At 46.3% G+C, this 19,476-nt stretch overlaps 1 protein-coding gene across 1 annotated transcript in view; it reads left to right on the top strand.

Annotated features, from left to right (window-relative positions):
• Window positions 1-1,841: 1,841 nt before the first annotated feature.
• SLCO5A1 (solute carrier organic anion transporter family member 5A1) overlaps window positions 1,842-19,476 on the top strand; it is a 77,159-nt gene continuing 59,524 nt past the window's right edge. Inside the window, exon 1 of the mRNA XM_075706093.1 lies at window positions 1,842-2,811. Within this exon, the coding sequence (XP_075562208.1) occupies window positions 1,842-2,811 (970 nt within the window). The remainder of the gene's footprint in view (window positions 2,812-19,476) is intronic.

Genomic DNA, 19,476 nt, shown 5'->3' with positions numbered 1-19,476 from the left:
TTTTCTCAGGTTTTGTGTGTGTTTCCAGCTTCTGGAGGTGGCTCGTGTTGGAGACAAGAGCCTGGACAAAATGGATCATCAGGTGGCCTGGCTTTCTATTTTCCTTAAAAAAAAAAAAAAAAAAAAAATCCCTTTCTTCTTTCTTTTCACTTTTCAGCAGACCCTGTAACTGAGGTATCGCCTTCCGACTATTTCGTTACCTTTTACAAAACACGGCGCGACACCACACGGAGCATCCTAAACTTCGCCTGGGGGCTGACGACCGTGCCTCCGCCCGGCGGGGCGCTCCGCCGGCCCGCTCCGCGACGGCCGCCAAGTTGCAGCCCTGGGCAGCTGCAGCAGGAGAGGAAAAAGCAGCGGCCAGCCCCCCGCAAAGCCTCCCCCGCCGCCGGGCTCACCCTCCCGCAGGGGCTCCGTACCCTCCTGCCAGGGGAGGTAACTCGGTTTACCGCCGGCTGCCCGGTGGGTGCGGGCGGCGGGGGCCCCGGCAGCCGCTCCCGGCTCGGCGGCCAGGGGGAGGCCGGGGGGGACGCGAGTGCCGGGCGGCTTCGCAGGCAGCGGCGGGAGGCGGAGGCGGCCGAGGGGGACCTGGCGTGGGGTGGCGGGGTGGCGGGGGCGAGGGCCCGGCTGGCTCCCCGGCTCGGCCGCCGCCCCCCCCCCCCCCGCCTCCGCCGCGCCGCAGCACGGTGAGTAGCCCCGGCTTTCTTCTCCCCGTCTTCTTGCTTTCTCCCCCGCCCTGCCCGCTGCCCACCCTCCGGGGGTGCGGGGGGGGAGCCGCCGCGGGGGCGCGGTTGCCCGATCTGCCGCTACCTCCCCCGCCCGCCCCTCCGCACCGAGCAGGCGGCGGCGGGGAGACAGAAGCGGACAAAGGAGGCAAAACGCGCCTTTCGCTGCCGGGGTAGGCAGGGCTGGGCGTCGCTCATCGCTCGCCGGTCCCGGGTCTCCGCGGGCACGGGGGGGCACCCGGGCGAGCTGGGGCGGCAGGGCCGGCCCCGGGGTGGCGGCTGCCGGGGTGCCCGCCGCCGCTGCCCCGGCATCGGCTTTGTTCCCCTCCCCTGCGCCCGCGGCTGCTCCCCGGGCCGCCGAGTTGGAGCGGGGTGTTTTATTGCAGCGTGTTTTATTTTCGGGCTGGAAAATGCAAGGCTTGGCATGGCGACCTTTGGCCGCCGCATCCGGCGCCAAATAAAAGGGTCGCGCTGTGGCCGCGGCCCACGGGCGTGTGCGCCCGCCCCTGCGCTTATGCAGACCCCCTGTGCCGCCCCCCAGGACGCGGTCCCCGTGCGGGCGGCGGGCGCTCCCGGCGCTGCAGGCAGACCCCGGGGGGTCGGGCGGGCGGAGGCCGGGGCGGCGGGGAGGGGGGCGCCGGGGCCGGCGCCGCTGACCTGCCGTGCTTGCTCTCCGCCCCGCAGATCGGCAGCAAACCCCCCCCGGAGCTCCGTCACCGGCGCCGGCGGCGCGGAGAGAGGAGGATGCGGGCGGCGGAGCGGCGGCGGCGGGCGGCGCTCCCCGCCGGCGGGCGGGCCGGCCGCGGGGCCCCGGCGGGCGGCTGCTGAGCGCGGCGCCGCGGGCATGCGGCGGCGGGGAGCAGGAGCCGCCGGCAGCGGGGGCGTCCCGGCGGGCGGGCGGCCCCTTCGGCGAGGCTGAGGGAGGATGGAGCCACAAAGGACTTTGGCTGACACGTGCGGCGGGGCGGCCGGCGGCCGCGGCTAGGGCCACCCCCCTCCCCTCCCTCCCTCCTCCCCTCGCCGCTATGCTGCGCTCCCGCCGGGCCCCTCAGCGCGCTCGACGCACGGCGGCGATGGAGCCGGCCGGGCTCCTCTGAGGCCGCGGCCGGACCCAGCATGGCCTCGGCGGCGACGCCGGGGCAGCGGCGGCCCGGGGCGGAGCGGGCGGCGGCGGCGGCGGCGGGGGGCCGGGCGGAGGCGGCGCGGTGCCGCAGCCTGCCCGCGCTCGGCGGGGCGGCGCCGGGGGGCCGCGGCCCCGCGCTCGGCTCCCCCCTGGCGGCCGGGGGGGGCGGCGGCGGCGGCGGCGCCGGGCCGAGCCCCGCCGCGGCACCGGCTGCCGAGCACGGACGGGGCGGGCGCGCCGCCGCCGCCGCCGCCGCCGCCGCCGCCGGGGCTGCCCGGGCCCCCTCCGCCGGCGGCAGCGGGAGCTTCCCCCGCAGGACGGAGCGCGGCCCGCCGGCCGGCCGAGGGGTGTCCCCGGGCCCCCCGCTGCCGCTGCGGCCGCCGGCGGGCCCCCCGGGCGGAGCGTGCCTGCGGGCCGTGCTGGCGGACTCGCGGTTCTTCTTGGTGTGCATGTGCTTCCTGACCTTCATCCAGTCCCTCATGGTCTCCGGCTACCTGAGCAGCGTCATCACCACCATCGAGCGGAGATACAGCCTCAAGAGCTCGGAGTCGGGGCTGCTGGTCAGCTGCTTCGACATCGGGAGCCTGGTGGTGGTGGTCTTCATCAGCTACTTCGGGGGGCGCGGGCGGAGGCCGCTCTGGCTGGCTGTAGGGGGGTTTTTCATCGCCCTGGGGGCTGCGCTCTTCTCCTTACCTCATTTCATCTCTCCGCCGTACCAGATCCAGGAATTGAACTCCTCCGTCAGTAACGAGGGCTTGTGCGTGACTGGCAATGGCACTGCCAAAGAGCAGTGGGACTCACCGGCCTGCGTCAAGGACTCCGGCGGAAACGACCACTCGCTCTATGTAGCTTTATTCATTTGTGCCCAAATCCTCATTGGCATGGGCTCGACGCCCATCTATACCTTGGGACCAACCTACTTGGATGACAACGTCAAGAAAGAAAACGCCTCGCTTTACCTAGGTAAGGCATCTTAAGTACTGGCGCGCTGTGAAGGCTGAACCCCGGGTCTCTCTGAGGGACAAGGTACAGGTACTTCTGCACTGTTCCTTCTGAACAGCGTCCGTGCTAAGCTTTCCTTCTGAAGTGAACTTTTGAAGTAAAATTGCCAAGCTTTCCTATTTCAGAACGTTTTTTTCCTCTTTCTTGTGGAGCGGTGAACAGCAGTAACAGGTGAAGCTAACGTAGTGTGCGTGAAAGCGGCTGTGCTCGCACTGTCCCACGTGGGAAGTGGGACAGCAGAGAAGGTCAGCTTCTCTAATGCTTTTCAGCACTTGGCATTAGCCGGTGACTTTTTCAGAAAGCAACGTTAAAGTTTGCCGTGCCCCTTTAAGTTTCTTTTTGCTAATACAGAAGCTATATATTTCTAAATTTTGGTCAGCATGCCTTTAGCCTAGAGTCCCTATCTATCATGTTAATGTTTTCTAAGCACTTTGAGGGATTTCGGCATGCTTCACTTTACTTTTCCGGCATTCATTTATTTGTAATGAGCAATGAATTTTGGCTGGCATAGGTAAATGATCTGGCAACTCAAAATGAGTTGAAAAAGTTGATAAAACAACAGGTAAAACCTTCAGGGTTAAGAGCTGGGTTACAGGAGCTGAAGGGATGAGAGTCTGTCCTGTTAGTACCTGGCACCTGGCTTTCGGCAGGTACAGATGGGTCTTCCTGATAGTCATTCTTAGGATGGGAGAAAGGGGTTTCTCAGATAACTGGGTACTAAACTTTTTTGGAGTTTGAACGTGATAACGAACACCGTACATTTCTGATAGTTTGTGTAAGGCGCAAGAAGATTGACTGTTCTCTGAATTTGTATTAGTATCTTGCACGATTCTGTAAGAAATGAACCTCATGTACTCCTTCAAATTCTTTTCAGATAAGGAGAGGCACTTACGGGGCTGAGAGAGCTGCCAAGGGGGTTTTGGATGCTCAGCATTACCATTTGCAGTTCAATTTACTTCGGCTTTATGATAACCATGGAGATAATAATTCCATGTAAAATAGACATGCATGAAAGGAATACACTCGGGGGGTGTGTGTAATTACTTTATTAAACAAACGTAGTGATCTGGATCAGTATTTTTATTCCTTTTGACCTGTTCTTCGGCAATTTGACTGTTCCCTGTACTGTTTTAAAGCCATGTACAGTCTATATGTGGTGTCTAGAGAAAGCCTGAGGCACTGTGGGTTTTCAGAAGGAGGGAAAGGTATTATCTGTGTTTTTTCTGTTGTTTTCACAGCGTTGCTAATCTGCCTAATGAAATATTTGACAATGTGTTTTCCCTCTCTTCCTCCCCTCTGAGAAAGGTTAAGTGGTATGGAAATTTAGATTAACCTGGAATCAACTTTATTGGCAGTATGAAAAAGTAAAGCATCTTGTTGCTGAGGTTAGTAACTAGTTTGGGGCAGCAGAGAGGGGGCCGAAACTTTGGCAAATAGATGATTTCATACAGTCCTCAAAAACATGGCAAAAAAGGTAGTGGAAAGGCTGTAGGTGAGGAATGAAGGGTAAAAGATGAACGGTGCGAGAGGAGGAAGTCTTCACCGAAGGGGGAAACAAGGTCAGTGGTCGGAAATCCTCGCTGTGCAGGAGAAATGGTGCCTCCCATTGAGGCGCTTCTAGCGCAGGAAATTGTAGTAAAGTGACTCAGGTAACTTTTAATTGCGGCAAAGATCAGCCTTAAAGTTAACAAAGGTAAAAGACACCAGCAGCTGTTGGAAGACTGTATGTGACCCTGTCGCCAGGCACCAAAGGCGGCTTTGATCTATACTGGGAATATGCTCGTAGAGTTGGAGTCCATATGCAGTGATACACAAAAGTAAAGATGAGGTACCCAGCTAAAGTGTACATGAAAAATTTATGCCCGTGATCTGATTGTGTCCACAGGGAGAAGAATTAAAATGAGCACAGAGCATGTTTAAACATCGAGTAAAACATACCATCACCTCCTCTCAGTCTTCAAGCTACTGAGGGCTAGAAGCAATGTTGCTTGCCATTGGAAATCTTGGTATTCTCTTGTTTAAGTAGAGTGAAATTCTGAGGAAACTTTTAAGTTGTTCAGGTTTGAGCGTTTACCTCTCTTTAGACTTACGCCAATGACTTTTTGAGGGGTAAAAACCGAGTTCAGTGGAAAAAAAGATCATCGTTTGGCACGTTGATGCGAGCAAACATGTTTTTTGGAGTTTCTCAGAGCTCTGGAATGTTTCATGTCCTCAAAGAGAGGGATTTGTGGGTGGCGGGCAGCCCAGCTGGGTGGGCTAGAGGTGGACGGGGCATGGCTCTGCAGGCCAGCCACCACACATCTTGTGTTATGCAATGCCTGTTTCTCAGGGCAGTATGATTTTATGCCTGGGGCAAGCTATGCAAATGGTGTCAGAATGTAAAATGTATTTATGCATGTAGGCATGAGCTAATAAAAAGTCTTGGAATGGGCCATGGAGCTGAGAGGTTTTGAAAAGAGAAGAAAGCCTGGTGAAACAGTTCCGAGTCACACAGATATGTGTCTGATTGAGGACAGTTAATTAAAAAAAAAAAAAAAATCCTCTAACATGAAGTGGAAGATCACTAATGTATTTGTTTGTAATCATGCTGGTATTACATTCTGTGTTTTTTTTCCAAAGAAATGTAACATATATAAAGATGTGTTCAGATGAGAAACATTTGTTTACAAGCATACACATGATAAAAGTTCCACTGAGCTGCAGAACTGAAGAGCTCTTCCAGCCTGCGAGCGTGCCCGCTAATCGTAGGTCAGTAAAACCCCCCTGAGTATCACTAATCCTGATTCTGCCAAAACTCACCTTATGTGGCTGTTGGAAGCTATTTTATTTCTTTTCCAAGTTAATCCAGCTCAGGGCTCGAGTGGCAATAGCATATCCTCTTAAGTGTAGGCATGCAAGCTCAATGTGGACAGCTGTTTTAACATTCCTGGCTGGAAGTTCTGCTCTCAAAAAACATATTTGATGCTTATACATAGTCTCTTGGCTGCCTACACTTAAGTCCATCTGTCAGGGTGGCACGGCGCCAGCTTACAAGGTGGTGTGTCATTTTTAGTAGGACAAAGGTGCCAAGCAAGGATGTGTATTTGGGCTGCCTGCATAGCAATGTGCGCGCTCACTCTTCTGCGGGATGTTTCTTCCTTGTGAAGGCAGTGCCACCTCCGGGTCCTCCTGCCCCTCAAACCTGGCGGTGCTTTGATGCCCTGATGCTAACTTTGAGAAAATGTATGACATCAGGCTTGGAAACAAGTCATAATTGTAACAGGTGCCTAGGAAACATAAGAACCGGCTCCCTTAATCACAGATAATCCAAAATGGAAGTTACGCACTTTCTGTAAAAACTGGGCAATCACTAAGTTATCTTTGTCCGCTCCTAAAGTCTCTCCCTTCTGTGCTGGGCTGTACTGTAGCATGTCTGTCATCAGCTGCCTGGTGTGTGCAGGTTCTCCTTTCAATTAATTACTTAAGAAAATTAATTTCAATTTAATTTGGAGTCAAATTGGACTTCACAAGTCTTGTTTTGACCTCTTGATGGTGTTTCTGCTCCTTGTCAAATTCTAGCACTTAAACACGGTGTGGTTTTTTCTAAACACTGCGGGGTTTTTTGTAGGGATCCAGTAGTTTGTCTTGAATATGAGTTTACGTTGTGATTGTATCATGAATTTTAAAAGTGGTTCCTTAAAATTAACTGTGGCACTTGGAAAGGGAAGTTTTATTAGTGGCATTACAGTGCCTGAATAATTTTTAAGTATTTTGCTTCTTTTGCAAGTGGGTATTGTAATAAAAAAGGAATTTACTTTGAAAATTCATGCATAGAAAATCAATGTTAGTTTTTACAGAAATATTACATTAATGAAAATATTTGAGCATTCAGGAATGGCTTTCACCAATACCCCCCAAAAGTGACTACTGGATGAATTAGTCATTGGGCTAAGGGTGTTTTATTTCTGTTTCCAGAACGCTATAGGCTGGTTATGATATGATATGAGAAGCGTTTTGGGAACAAACCGTAATTACAAAATGCAAAGATAAAACTTTTATGAGATAAGAGCTGAAAAATTGGATAAACCTGTGTAAATGGGGTTGGTGCAGATAATGGCTTGAGAGCCAGGGAAGTAAAATACTTTCCTAACCTGGAAAAAGAGTAAATATTTAGACTAGTTTCAAAAATATTTTGGACTCTAGCTTTGTTTTCATGAGGATCATCTCTGGGTTGCTGTTTGTAGCATTAGGTAAACCATTTCACTGTGACTGTATTCTGCTTGGAAATCACCTTCTTACCAGTGTTTTACAGCTGGATGCTCTGTGTACCCCTCATGTCTTTTACAGACTTCCTCAAAGCATATCAGCATGTGTATATGTTGGTTGTATTTACTGTATTTCTAGTTAAATCTTCCCTTATATTGATGTCCCGCCTGGAAGGAGAGGGCAGGAGGAGTAGCTTCACTTACTCCATCAGAAACCCACTGCCTCTGCCCGCTGGGTCCCAGGGCAGCGTCCAGCTGCCGGACGAGCTGGGCCTCCATAACGTGCCGTTGCCTGGATGTTGGCACGGGAAGCACTGGATTTTTGTGCTGCTTTGATTGATTCGTTTTGGTCTGGCCACTTCTGGGGTTGCAGATGCCACTGGAGGACAGGAGCTGGAGCCTGCTGAGGGCATGAGGCCCTCTGTATGGATGCTGCAAGATCACTGAGGTTTTCCAAGGCAAGATCAACTTTCTAGCTGAACAGGAGGGACCGTCTGGAAGCAGTGAAACGGCTGACCAGCGTTTCATTTTATTCTCACCATTCAGCCTATGACCACTTGTGGTTTAGATTGAATACGCTTCCTGCTACCCGATATCCAAAAAGGCTCATTTCCTACAGGGTTTTCTCAGCATTGATCCCTATAGTTGGTAAACCCTACAGACATAGTACATTTATTTTTACAGCATGCCTGTGAGGAGGCAGGATTTTATGAATCAAAAATTGAAGCAAAAGGGCATGTTTACCAGCAATTTTTTTATCGCTTGTTGTATTTCCCTTGTGAAAGAGCAGCATGCTGACCTTATTCCTTAAATACAGGATTTGAGTTTATCTTAGTGACAGCCGCATCTTGGTTTATCCATAGGCTAACACTAAGACTTGGCCCATCAGCAGTGTTTTTTGTACAAACACGTGCTTACTTTGTTTGCACACTCAGCTGGGCAGAGCTAGCTGCAGGCTGAGCACACTGTGCCTGCCCTTGGCTGGGCATAGAGCACATCTTGGGGTGTAGGTGAAGTGACTGTGGGTCTGTTTGTGTATATGGATTTTACTGTTTTCCCACACAGATGATTTAGTGCTCAGAGGGTTCAGTATTGTGCTTCTCTGGCATTTCTGTAACATCTTTTTTGTTAAAAGACTGATCAGGCAGCAGGCATGGTTCCTAATAGTTATTTAAAGTAGCACTGTGCAGTTTTATTGCCCTTTCCTATAGCTGAGGAAATAGATAAATTTTACTTTTCTTCTCCACTTAGTCTCCTGCTCCATAGGTGGACTGATACTTCTTTTTTTTTTGTAGTATAATCCTAGATAGCATTTTCTTAGGCATTTAAAGAAGGTGGGGTTCTGTGTCTGTGCAAGCAGTGTGTACATACAATGAGGTCAATGGAAGGTGAGGGCAGCCTTTCCTCTGAAGTTTTCTGCCTGTGGGATTTAATGTCGGGAGTGATACACCTTCACTTGCCCTGCCAGTGTCGTGTCCCTTAGGGATGCTTTCTGCATCTCTCCCGTTGTGTCCTCGCCATGAGCTACGTCATTGCTCACAAGCAGCTGCATTGACAAAGCATCGCTTGAAGTAACTAGCAAAATGTGCTTTGCCCTTCTTAGGAGCAAGAAGAGACTTATGCACATACTTCCCCAATTGTTGCTTTCCTTTTATATTAAAGGAGAAAAACTGTTGGATCCAGGGGTCTGAAACTCACTGAAGTCCCAGGCCCAGTTGTTTTCCTTGCTTAGTACTTGTCAAAATGCTTAACATTTTATTTCTGAGGCTGACAGCGCTCTTTTCAACTGCTCGAGCTCGGGAATGGTGTTTTCTTGGAGAGCAGCTCCTTTCTCCTCTGGCGAGCTCTGCTGCAGGGCTGGTTTGGGCAGACGAGTGTTTGAACCTGCTGCGGTCCCTGGAGAAGCTTGGAAACTTAGATGTGAAAGTGGCCTTTAAGTAACAGCTTGTTTGTACCTTCTCCCAGGAACTGAAGGCTTGGGATCTGGTGTCTGATTACCCTGGGGCTGGAAACTTTAGCTGTCTGCTGGATATCCCCACTATTTTGTAAAGGGTCACTGTGACTACTCCTGTTGCAAGCGGATTAGAGATGCTTTGTCTTTCATGCATTTTCCCTTAACTTTCATTCAGTGGCTGCCTCACCTGGCAGAACTTAATTGCTGTGGAAGTGCTTATGCAGTCGAAAGAGAGGAGACCAGACTTCTCTCTGTCATCATTCAAAGATACATAGATTTCCATCTTGGCTATGCAGGGAACACAGACAATTACATAAATGAGGCTCAACCTGCTGTTTTGTCCAGAAAGCCAGCATCTAAAAATTCTGATTTTTAAAGTAGGGTGAATGGATTTCATCCATGGATTTTAAAAGAGCAGAGAAGTAACTTAACCATATTAGACTCGTTAGTCTCACACTCTCTTTTTAACCCTATTTTAAGTCTTTTTCACCCTAATAGCTCTTTTAAAATCCTTGTTACGTGGGAAGCATGAACTCAGTTTTCCTTTTCTGTTGTTTTTACATGCCTTTCCCATTTCTTTTGAAAACAGTTGAGAAGTTACCATGCAAAAAATGGCACAGACTTCAACTGGTGCCCTCTGGCAGTTGTTGCCTCTGTGGGCTGTAGGGGTCAAAGTAAGCGTTAGCTCTGTCTCATGCTGCTGATGGATCGGATGGTGTCACGTGGACTCTGACGGCAGGACAAGCCGATCGCCTGCCTTCCTGTGAATCATCACCAGAGCTATCAAAATTTCAGCTCCAAGGTGCCTCTGCCACCCCCCTCAGCAGCGACGGGGGATGCTGGGGGTCGGTAGGGCTGTAATCTGAAGGTGCTGAAGTGGCGCAATCAGAAGAGGGAAGTGTTTTCCCTGGGGAACTTCTAGAAGTGAGGGCTGTGCACAAGGAGCAAGCAACTCTGTTGGCCTTCTGAGTCTTGGTGTCCATGCTTTTATTCAAGCACCGTGGTGCTTTTTCCACGGCTCAGTGGGACTATCTGGGCACATGGGCTGGAGCTAGCAAAGTTATGACAGCAGACAACTCTGCAGTGTGCATGCAAGCTGATTTCACTTGAGTCGGCAAGATCTGTACCCCAACTCCTCCCAAGTGCCCAGGAAAAAATATCCCATGATGGGAACATTTCCCATGATGGGAAGGAATATGTCAGCATCCGGCAGCACGGAGAAGTATGGGCTGTGTCCTGCTTTGCTGCTGAACAGTTGGGAGTTTGGGCATCTGTTGTGCTGTCACAAGGCCAGAAATTTAGACACACTGCATGGCATTAACAGGAGAGCTAACGAACCTGGGTCTTTCCTCTTCCCTTTCCTCCATCCTTCTCTTCTGCCACGGTGAATTTGTTCTTACCTGAGAAATCAGGAAGTGTGAACACAGAAACTTGAGGGCTATGTTCTGCTGCTGTTACACCCGATAGTCTAATCTGAAAGCACTAATTCTCATGTAGGTAAACAGTTTACTTGGTAGCAAAGACACATTACACCAGTGAAAAACATCGTACTCTGGTATGAATTACATTTTAACTAGTCTCATGGCGAGTTTGGAGGAGATGCAGTCTGAAAAAAGGTGTATTTTTACTTGTAATTTGAACAAGCGGATACAAAAATTATTCAGAGAAAACAAACATGAATTTTATCGAGTGAAGTACTTGCAAAACAGTACTACATGTTCCCTAATCATAGCTCCTGTGCTGTTCCTCTTTGATTTTCTTCTCCATTTTCAGTACAGGTTCTTTTTCAGCAGGTTGCTTTCTTTTCATTAGCTTGCTGGGGTATTTTTTGGTTGCTCCCATTTTTTTCCTTGTATGTATTGGTTATTAACACTTTCTTTGCCTTGCACCATGCAGAATAGGACCTCAGTCTGGTGGTTACCCTCTGCGCCTTTTATCTTTGGTGCTTACAGGGTCAGAATGAAAGCCTCAAGAGTGTCTCAGCATTGATTTTCTTAAAATCCAGTGCTGCTCTGAAACCAGCTACCAGCTCTTCAGTTGTTTGAATTTAGTAAGCTTTTGTAAATCAGCAACTACTTTCCATATTTATCTGTCTGTTTTCAGTCAGCTGCTTCTATTTGGTACTGGATGGATTCTCGTGTGGTTGTATGCTTTCCTTTCTGGATTAATTAAGCTATCCTCTAGAGTCAGAATATTTCAGATAATCCATGTATTAGCTGAGTGTAGCTGATAGATGCTTTGCTAGCCAGGGCATGGTATTTGCTGTTTCATGCTCAAGTTGTAGTTTACCCCAGTGCTTGTCATATGTTCGTTCACAGTGCTTTAGTTCAGGTGTCACGTAGGCACTCAAAGGTCCCAGTGGGCTCCTGAAGTCAAGTGCTCCCAATGACACCTTGGTTCCCGCTTCTCCTTTTTTTCAGTCCCTGGTTAGATTAAAATCTAAATACCTAACCTCCCCAGAAGTCATTTTAAGAAATGTGTTTTTGTAGATAAATCAAAGTAGATTGTGAAATAGTTGTGAGCATGCTGTGGTGGCTGCTAACCTGTAATTACTCAAACAGAATGTGTTAAGCAAGCCTCATTTGTGTCTAAAAGTATCTAAAGGAAATACTCTGTAAGATACTATCTGATATTGCTGTGTGTTAAGCTTTCCCTGCACTTCAAGAGAAATTGCTGTATTCAGCTGAGCTGTTGGCTCAGTAGATTTTGCTAGGTGTAAGATGACTGAAAACACTACCTTTTCCATCCAGGGTCCCAGAGGAATCAGCTCATAGGCTCAGAGGTCAAAACCATGTGAAATTAATGAGCAGAATACCCTGAGGATGCTGCTAGGTGGGATTTCTCAGCTGAAATAAAACCAGGAAAGGTGGCAAAGGGGAAGTTTGGTGCCAGCAGCGTGGGACCAGCAGTGCCTCTTCGGTGCGGTCCAAGGCGGTGGGTGGCAGAGCCAGAAGGGGCTCTGGGCCAAGGGGCCAAGGGGCTGGTTCCAGATGGAGTCCATGGGAAGGGCTGAAGGTGCTGCTGGAAGTGTCTTTGGAGTCCTGGAAAGCCCCTGGCAAGGCCGGGGAGTTTTGGAGATGGAGGCAACACAGAAGCTTTGCTTCTGCCCACGCTTTCCCCGCCCCCAGCCCAGTATTTCCCGCTTTAGTCCATGCCACCCGTTGATTCCTGCCTTTTCAGTAGCTGGAGTTTAAAAAAATAATAACAAAAGAGTTTGCCTCTTTATGATTTTTAATCTGAATTTACGTTTCCATTTGTTACTTCATCCCAGTGAGTGAAAAAGAGGTTTAATAGAGAGTGTAACCTTCTGGAGTGCAAATAGCTTCAGTAATAACCCTCCCATTTCAAAAAGTAAAAAATTCGCAGAGGACAACTACATAATATTAGAGTCTGTAATTTCTGTAAACATGATGAGCAATTTATATCAACTTGATTTAACACAGCTGTCTAGTGACAGAAATAGTGAGGGTATCCCTAGGGAAATTTTATAGTCATGGGTGAATATGGGTAACACATGAGCTTTTGTGCCTGCAATATGGTAGTGCTGATGCACACAAATTCAGGCATTTATCTGGTTAGCTATATAATTGGCCTAAAAGAGGAATTTCAGGAAACTGTTTCTTCGGCTGATACTGTGACTGAGAGAAGGAAGTGGGATTTTGGGGTTGTCTGAAACAAGTAGGTGTGAGTCTGTTACCACACTTGCATTGTGTTATTGGAGGAATATTAGTCTTGTTACACAGGGAGAGTAAAAAGGCTCTGAACTGAGCCCTACATCACTGTAATGTAATGCCATACTGTAAATAATTTCTCAAAAGCATAGCTGAGGACTGAATTGATGCTTGAAGGAAGAGCTGTGTGCTAAATTACAGTTCCTAAGTAGCAATTGCACTCTTTTAATATGTGGAAGCTCTGTATATTCATTGACCTCAGTGACTAAATATTTTAATGGGACAGTGATGATAATGGCAAAGATATAGCTGGCCGGTGTGAATTACTTTGGTTGCAGAAGCAAAGTAGGCAGCAGTATCCATATGTTTATTCCCATGGCTTCTCCAGAAGCTCCAGGAGAAGGAAGATGAGCACTTCTAAAAGAGTATCCTCTACATTTAGGAGTACCTCTGCGACTGAGCAGAAGTATAAAAAAAGACCTTTCCTCATGAGCTTTTGCTTCTTGCCTTGCTTGATATTTGTTAGCAATTGATTTTTGCTTAGATGTGGACATTTATTGTACTTACTGAGTTTATGGGTAATTGCACTAGCTTTGGACACTCAGAAGCAAGTAGGATGCAGACAGCAAGTAGGGAGGCATTTTGCCTTGAAATGCAAAATAAAAAGAGTGGGTAAGGCTTCTGCACCCATATATTTGTGGTAATTAAAAGATCAGCCTTCTATGAGAAATGAGGTAAAACTGCTTGACTAGTATTTGTCAGGCCAGCTAATGGGAAAGGAGTTGAAAAAAGCTTTTAAACCTGGTGAGTCAGAAGCCTTGGGTACATATGTGCCTTCTCAGCCTACAATAAGGATAAGAGATTCAATTTACCAGAGAAAAATAGAGGAATATGTGAGCTAATATAATTTTAAGAGTTCCTACACTGATGTAGTTAGAGCAGCTATTACTCCTTTGGGTAAGTAGTAATATTTTAAGTATTTGGATAGGGAAAAAGTGAGCTGTTTATGATCAGATAGATCTATAATTAACTTCCCTTCATCCTTATTCCCCTCTTCATCCTCCCCTGCATCCCCCACACTCCAAATTTAAATCCTACAAAAGAAGAGCTTACCATGGGTCTGATGCAGTGCAATGCTTTCAAGAAGACTCCATGTTTTAATTCTCAGAGTTGCACTCTGTATTTATACCTATCCTGAGTATTAAAAAGACTGAAGAAGGGATCTATCATGTGGCACAGTTTCAGGGTATGTGAGAAATGACATCTCATTGGTTGCCCAGGTTGGCATACTGAAATCTTTTACTAACTGTTGGGTTAAGGTTGACCACTTTCCTGTAGGAGGAGATGTAACTGGTCCAGACAGTGAGAGGACTGCTGAATGGTTGTGGTAGAAGAGTTTGATAGCCATGAGGTTTATATTAGCAGGTAGGCATCCTACACTATGAGGCAGCTGCTCTTTGTTTGAATTTGTCAGGAAAAAAATGGTGTAGTGTATTAGGAATGTAGTGAATTTCCCTTCACTAGTTTAATAAGATGCTGAGATCAGTTATTTCGTGGTCTGAGCATTAGGATTTCTGCAAAGTACAACTGCTGGGCTAAGCAACTCTTCTAGTGCTGGATTAATCCCAGTTTGCATGGCCTGTCCAGAGATATTAGAAGAATTAGTAGCACAGCATTAGAAGAGATGGTAGTGTAACCCTTGCGACTGTGTCAGAGAGTCCCTGGATGCTCTGAGGATTGCTGCCTGCTGCTTTTCTACTGAATCAGGATACGGAGTGTGAGGAGCAGCATGGTTATTTTTGTACGCAGAGGACTAGAAAATAATACAATTCTGCCCTTAATTTAGGCTGTATTGCACTCCTGTTAAATTGAAAACAAAAGACTTCTTGACTTTTCTGCTCTTTTCCCTTCATTTTGTTGAGTAACAAAATGGTGTGCTCAGGGAACTGACAGCTGGTGGTTTTCTGATGTGGGAGATTTGACTTGAAGAATATATGTGTGGGTGTGATGATACGAGGCAGCCTCTTTGTACAACCCCTTGGTGATGTGCTGTATACTGTTGTTATACATAGTGCCCAAATAGACAGTAATCCTCTTACGTGGGATTGTGAAGCAAGTAATAATAGAGCACAAGGCAGTGTCATCAGTTCAGAGCTGGTTTTTTGATAAACATATTTGTCATTTGTATCTCCTAGATTCTTGAGTACCTCTTAATCTTTATATTAACTAAGTCCTGCTCTCCAGCTGGAAATGTTAATATTTCACAATTGTAATGTCAGCTGCAATCAAGATCTTTCTATTCATCTTTCTAATTGATGCACTTGCTTTAAAAAGGCCAGAGAGATTTTGAGTTTTATAATTCAACTCATTTCCTAATATGAAAAATTCAGATGAGGAGAAATGGTAAGATCACTCAGTCTGCGTAAAACATTTCAATTGTCTTACGAGGCACCCTGAAAAGATCTGAGGCAGTCAGAGTTACTATCTGCAGGCTGTTCATCCCATTTAGAAAACATGTTCTGCAGCAGGGCAGGCACGATAAGCGTGTGCTGGAGGAGAGAGGCAATTAGCTCTACAGCAAGTGCAGTCAGAGCAGAAAGGAAGGTCTGGAGGTGTTTAATTAATTCTAATGCTTTTGTGCTTTATGAGGACCAGAGTCATGATAGGTTACTGCTGCCTTGGTCTTGTGGTTCTCAAGACTGGCATCTAATGAACATTAGATTTAGGAAAGCTTTCCAGAAAAGTTAATAAATCACAGCTAACTGTGGTACATTCACATTCCCCCTGAAGATAAAGAGGTATACCTGATATTGAATGGGAGCAGGATCTGATCAGTAAAGCTTTTTCATTTTTAAACAGATAACAAGGCCTCTTGGGATTTTTGTACCAAATTTGTTTAAGTAATCTGAAATAATGAAAACGCATGCTGTTTATTAAACATTTCTCAAGTCACCAAACCAATTAGGGAAAAATAAAGCAGGGTTTCTTTTCCGTTGTGAAAAGAATTTGGGAACAGGTATCATTTTTATTAATCTGAGTTTGATGACAAAAGTACTCTTGATGGAAAATTGTTTAGCCATCAGTGAATACTTATTTGCATAGTTTGACATTTTGAGATGCATTTTTGCTCTTTATATTATTCATTTCAACTTCCATTTATTCTTTAGTGGAAGATACAAGTAATGTCCCATTTGGTTTGAAGACCACTGGCTGTGTAACTCCTCTTGCTCCTGTTTTCATCTAGTACATTATTCAAGACATATTTAGACTCCAGTAGGCTGGAGAGGACGAATTTTTCCATTTGCTCCCACTGAGAATACCAGCTCTGTGGCTTCCGGCTTACCTGTTTTGACATGTTGTAAATGTTTCCCTGATGGGTTTCAGCAGTGTGCATTAATAAAAGGATGATTTCTGTGATGATTTACTCTTTGTGCAGGAGCACTAATATACTCCAGTTTGAGTTGTATTTGTAGTCACAGACAATTTGTATAACTGCAAGGGGCCATCCACAAACTTTTCGGTTCTGTTTGGAAATTGCTTCTCTTTAGGTAACCCTATGTCACCTCTTCTACCGATGGCTATCTGTACAAACAGCTTTATTGTTCTGTTTTGGGAGCAAACTTCCATATCACATTTCATTTAATATATTGTTTATTGCATTGATTGCCTGTTACTACATATATTCCGATTTTGCAGGTATTGTGTGATTAAAGTATTCTTATGGCACATTACTCTGTGGTCCAAGAGTTACATATCAAGGTAATTAGCCTATACTTTTTCCGAGGAATAAGTCAAAAGTACGGGATTAGAGTCACAATGTTTAATGATTGTTTTTGTCACAAGAAAAAAGCTGAACAGAAACGTTTGGATTTTCCTATTTTGATGGATTTTTAAGTGTGTAGCACTTCATTTCCTTAGTCATATGGGACTCCCCAGCTGAACGTTGTGAGTACGGTGGTAATAGCTTACAGGTCTGGTAAATGAAAATAAGGAGTTGAATTCTGAATTATGGGCTTCTGAATACCCTTAATAGCATCGATATGCTGTTAATATAATGCCAAAAAAAGGGTTAGTGTTAACTTGAATTGGATCTGGAGGCTGTTTTCCCTGAAGGCTGTCCCGTAGGTTTTGTCAGCCAGCAGATGTGTTTTCATGTCGGCATGGTAGGCTGCCTGGAGGGAGGTCTTCTCCCACACCGCTCCTTTCCCTTTGCTGTGGGTGTGTGCTGCTGCCGCTCCCCTGGTGCTGGGTTCAAGGATTTTGAGACTAGAGCATGGATCAGACCTCCTGCTGCTCTGACATAAAACTCCCTCACCACCACTGGCAGGGCCAGATTATCCCAGATCTGCTCCCTCCCGTAGCTTGCCTGTGGCTACTGGCCCTCACGGGAAGGAGGGGGACAGCCAGGGCACCCGGGGAGCGGGTGGCTCTCAGGACCACCCGGGGCAGAAGCCCGCAGACGCACGGGTGAAACCGCACGCGGCAGCTGAACTGCAGGCTGCCTGTGGTTGTTTTCCTGGCAGCCTGAAGAGAGGCACCTGCAACAAACATCTGAATTTTTACCAACTGCCTGAAACTTTCACTCCTTTAGTCATAGACTGTCTTGAAATGAGGGGTGTTTAGCTGAATAGCTCGTGTATTTTTAGCATTTTGGAAGAGAGGAGTTTTCTTTAATATCATACTTGGAATGGTGACTTCCTCATTACACATCTTTCAGTGGAATATTTTCTCTGCAGGTTTTTTCCCTCTATTATTGTGAATGTTTGAAGCTCCCACACTGTAGGTAACAGTACATTATCCATTGATACGCTTCTTACACGCCTGTAAATACAAATTTTCAAGGTAATGTTGTAATTAATAGTAATATATTATTCATTAATGTGGTGCTTGTGTCGAATAGCAGCCAAATAAAAAAACCTATTTGGTTTTATGCAATATTGGATATTGAAAATAAATGACAAAATGATAAATGAAAAAAAGGTGATAGGGGTTTATCACCCCCCATAATAGACATGCTCCCTTTCTTTCCTCTGCAGTAGGAGTTTTTCTCCCAGCGTCTTGCACAGCCAGGTAGACATTTCCCCAGGATGTTGCCAAACTCACCCTGTTCTCCCTTACCTCAAGCATTTAATATGAAATGAAATTCATGCTGAAGTGTCCATACTGTAATCTGCTTTCGGATACTGCGATGATGAATCTGATCTAAAAAAAATAATAAAATAGTGTAGAATAACCTTTGAGATGAAGTGCTGTCCTTTCAGTGAGTAGCACATAGGGAGATGGATGTTACAGCCTAATAAGGTATTTCTTTTTATTCCAAATAGATTATTCTTACAATGGAAGATCAGACAATTTTCATTTAAAAATTTAAAAAAATAGCAAGCTAGAGACAATGCAGTATGTATTATATTTGTTAGAAATGGCAGTAAGTGGAAGTAGGTGGTCCTGCAGAAGTGTTAGCTTGTAAAGTTGTGTGAAGGCACAAGGCAGGACGACACCACGTGCCTGCCAAAGGGAACCTCTGTCGAACCCCATCTGCTCAGCAGTGGGAGCGTCTCTCTTTCAAGCCTGGCTTTTCTCTTTCCACTCATAAACAAAGTTGATGCATCTCTGCAGAGATTAATATCTCCAGTGTCACAGGGCTAGCTGTGAAGCTGTGAACATTTATGCATGTGCTTTAATTGAATTGCAGGAGGAGGAATAGCTTCCATTCTTTAGGATTCAAACTTGATTGTTTGGCTTTCCCTGACATCTTTCCTAACACAGAGATCTGAAGTTGTATTAATTATGTGATGACAGCCTCAGCCTGAGGCATGGGAGAACCATGGTATGGGTGACTGGCAGGAGAACCTCTGGGAAGGCTGTGCAATGGCTCCGTAGTAGTGGAGGTCTTTGGAGAGGAAATTAAACAAACCAATCAATAGTAATAACTACAATATTTAGGATTGTTCTAAATGTTTGTTTCCTGGAACTAAATCTCTACAGAAATGAAAGCCTTCTACTTTTTAACTTGTTTTGAGTGGAATAAAGTATCAACACTAAAGGTGGCACATAAAATGTGTGACTCAAGTGAGCTTACTGAATAACTAGTTAGCAAATAATTGTCCCCCAAATCAGTGCTCCTGTTTTCCACCTGAGAGTCTTCAGAGCATTCCTGAAACTGGGCAATAAGGGGAGAAAGCCATTTTCGAATTTTGTTTCTTCCTGTGACAATCTGAAAACATTTCATTGACTTCTGTGGTTTTTTTTTTTTTCTGTATCACATTAATGTAAAAGGAGAACATAGTGTGATCTAAGCATTTTACTTTTTGTTTTCATTTTTAGGCCTATGCAAATAGCTTATTTTTTAGTTCATCTCCTGAGCCAGTTCTTCTATGATTGAAACATTACATATTTTCTGTGATTTCATGAAAACTAAAACCTAAAAAATAACAGAGTACTCTTAAACAAAAGATTTCTGCCTGGACAGTTATAAAGGTGTGGCTGAAATGAAGCGATGGATTCATAAAAACAGCTAGGGAAGGCTGTGTGCTAAATATCCCAAAGATAAGAGCCTGGGGTGGTACCTCTGAACTGTTCCTCCTCTGGAAAAGGTGATAAATGCTGTTAGAGTTTTCTACACATTGTTTCACACGTGTGAAACTGAGAAGTAACATTTTAGTTTGGTTATTCAGCTATATTTGCCAGGAGCAAGTGTCTCATTCTGCTGCCATATCTCTGCTGGTGTTGTCACTGCAGTGTTTTGATCTTTTAGTTG

The sequence above is a fragment of the Pelecanus crispus genome, chromosome 2 (assembly GCF_030463565.1).
Source record: "Pelecanus crispus isolate bPelCri1 chromosome 2, bPelCri1.pri, whole genome shotgun sequence".
NCBI lineage: Eukaryota > Metazoa > Chordata > Aves > Pelecaniformes > Pelecanidae > Pelecanus > Pelecanus crispus.
The sequence above is the reverse complement of the archived record's forward strand: the minus strand, read 5'-3'. Positions and strand labels throughout refer to the sequence as shown.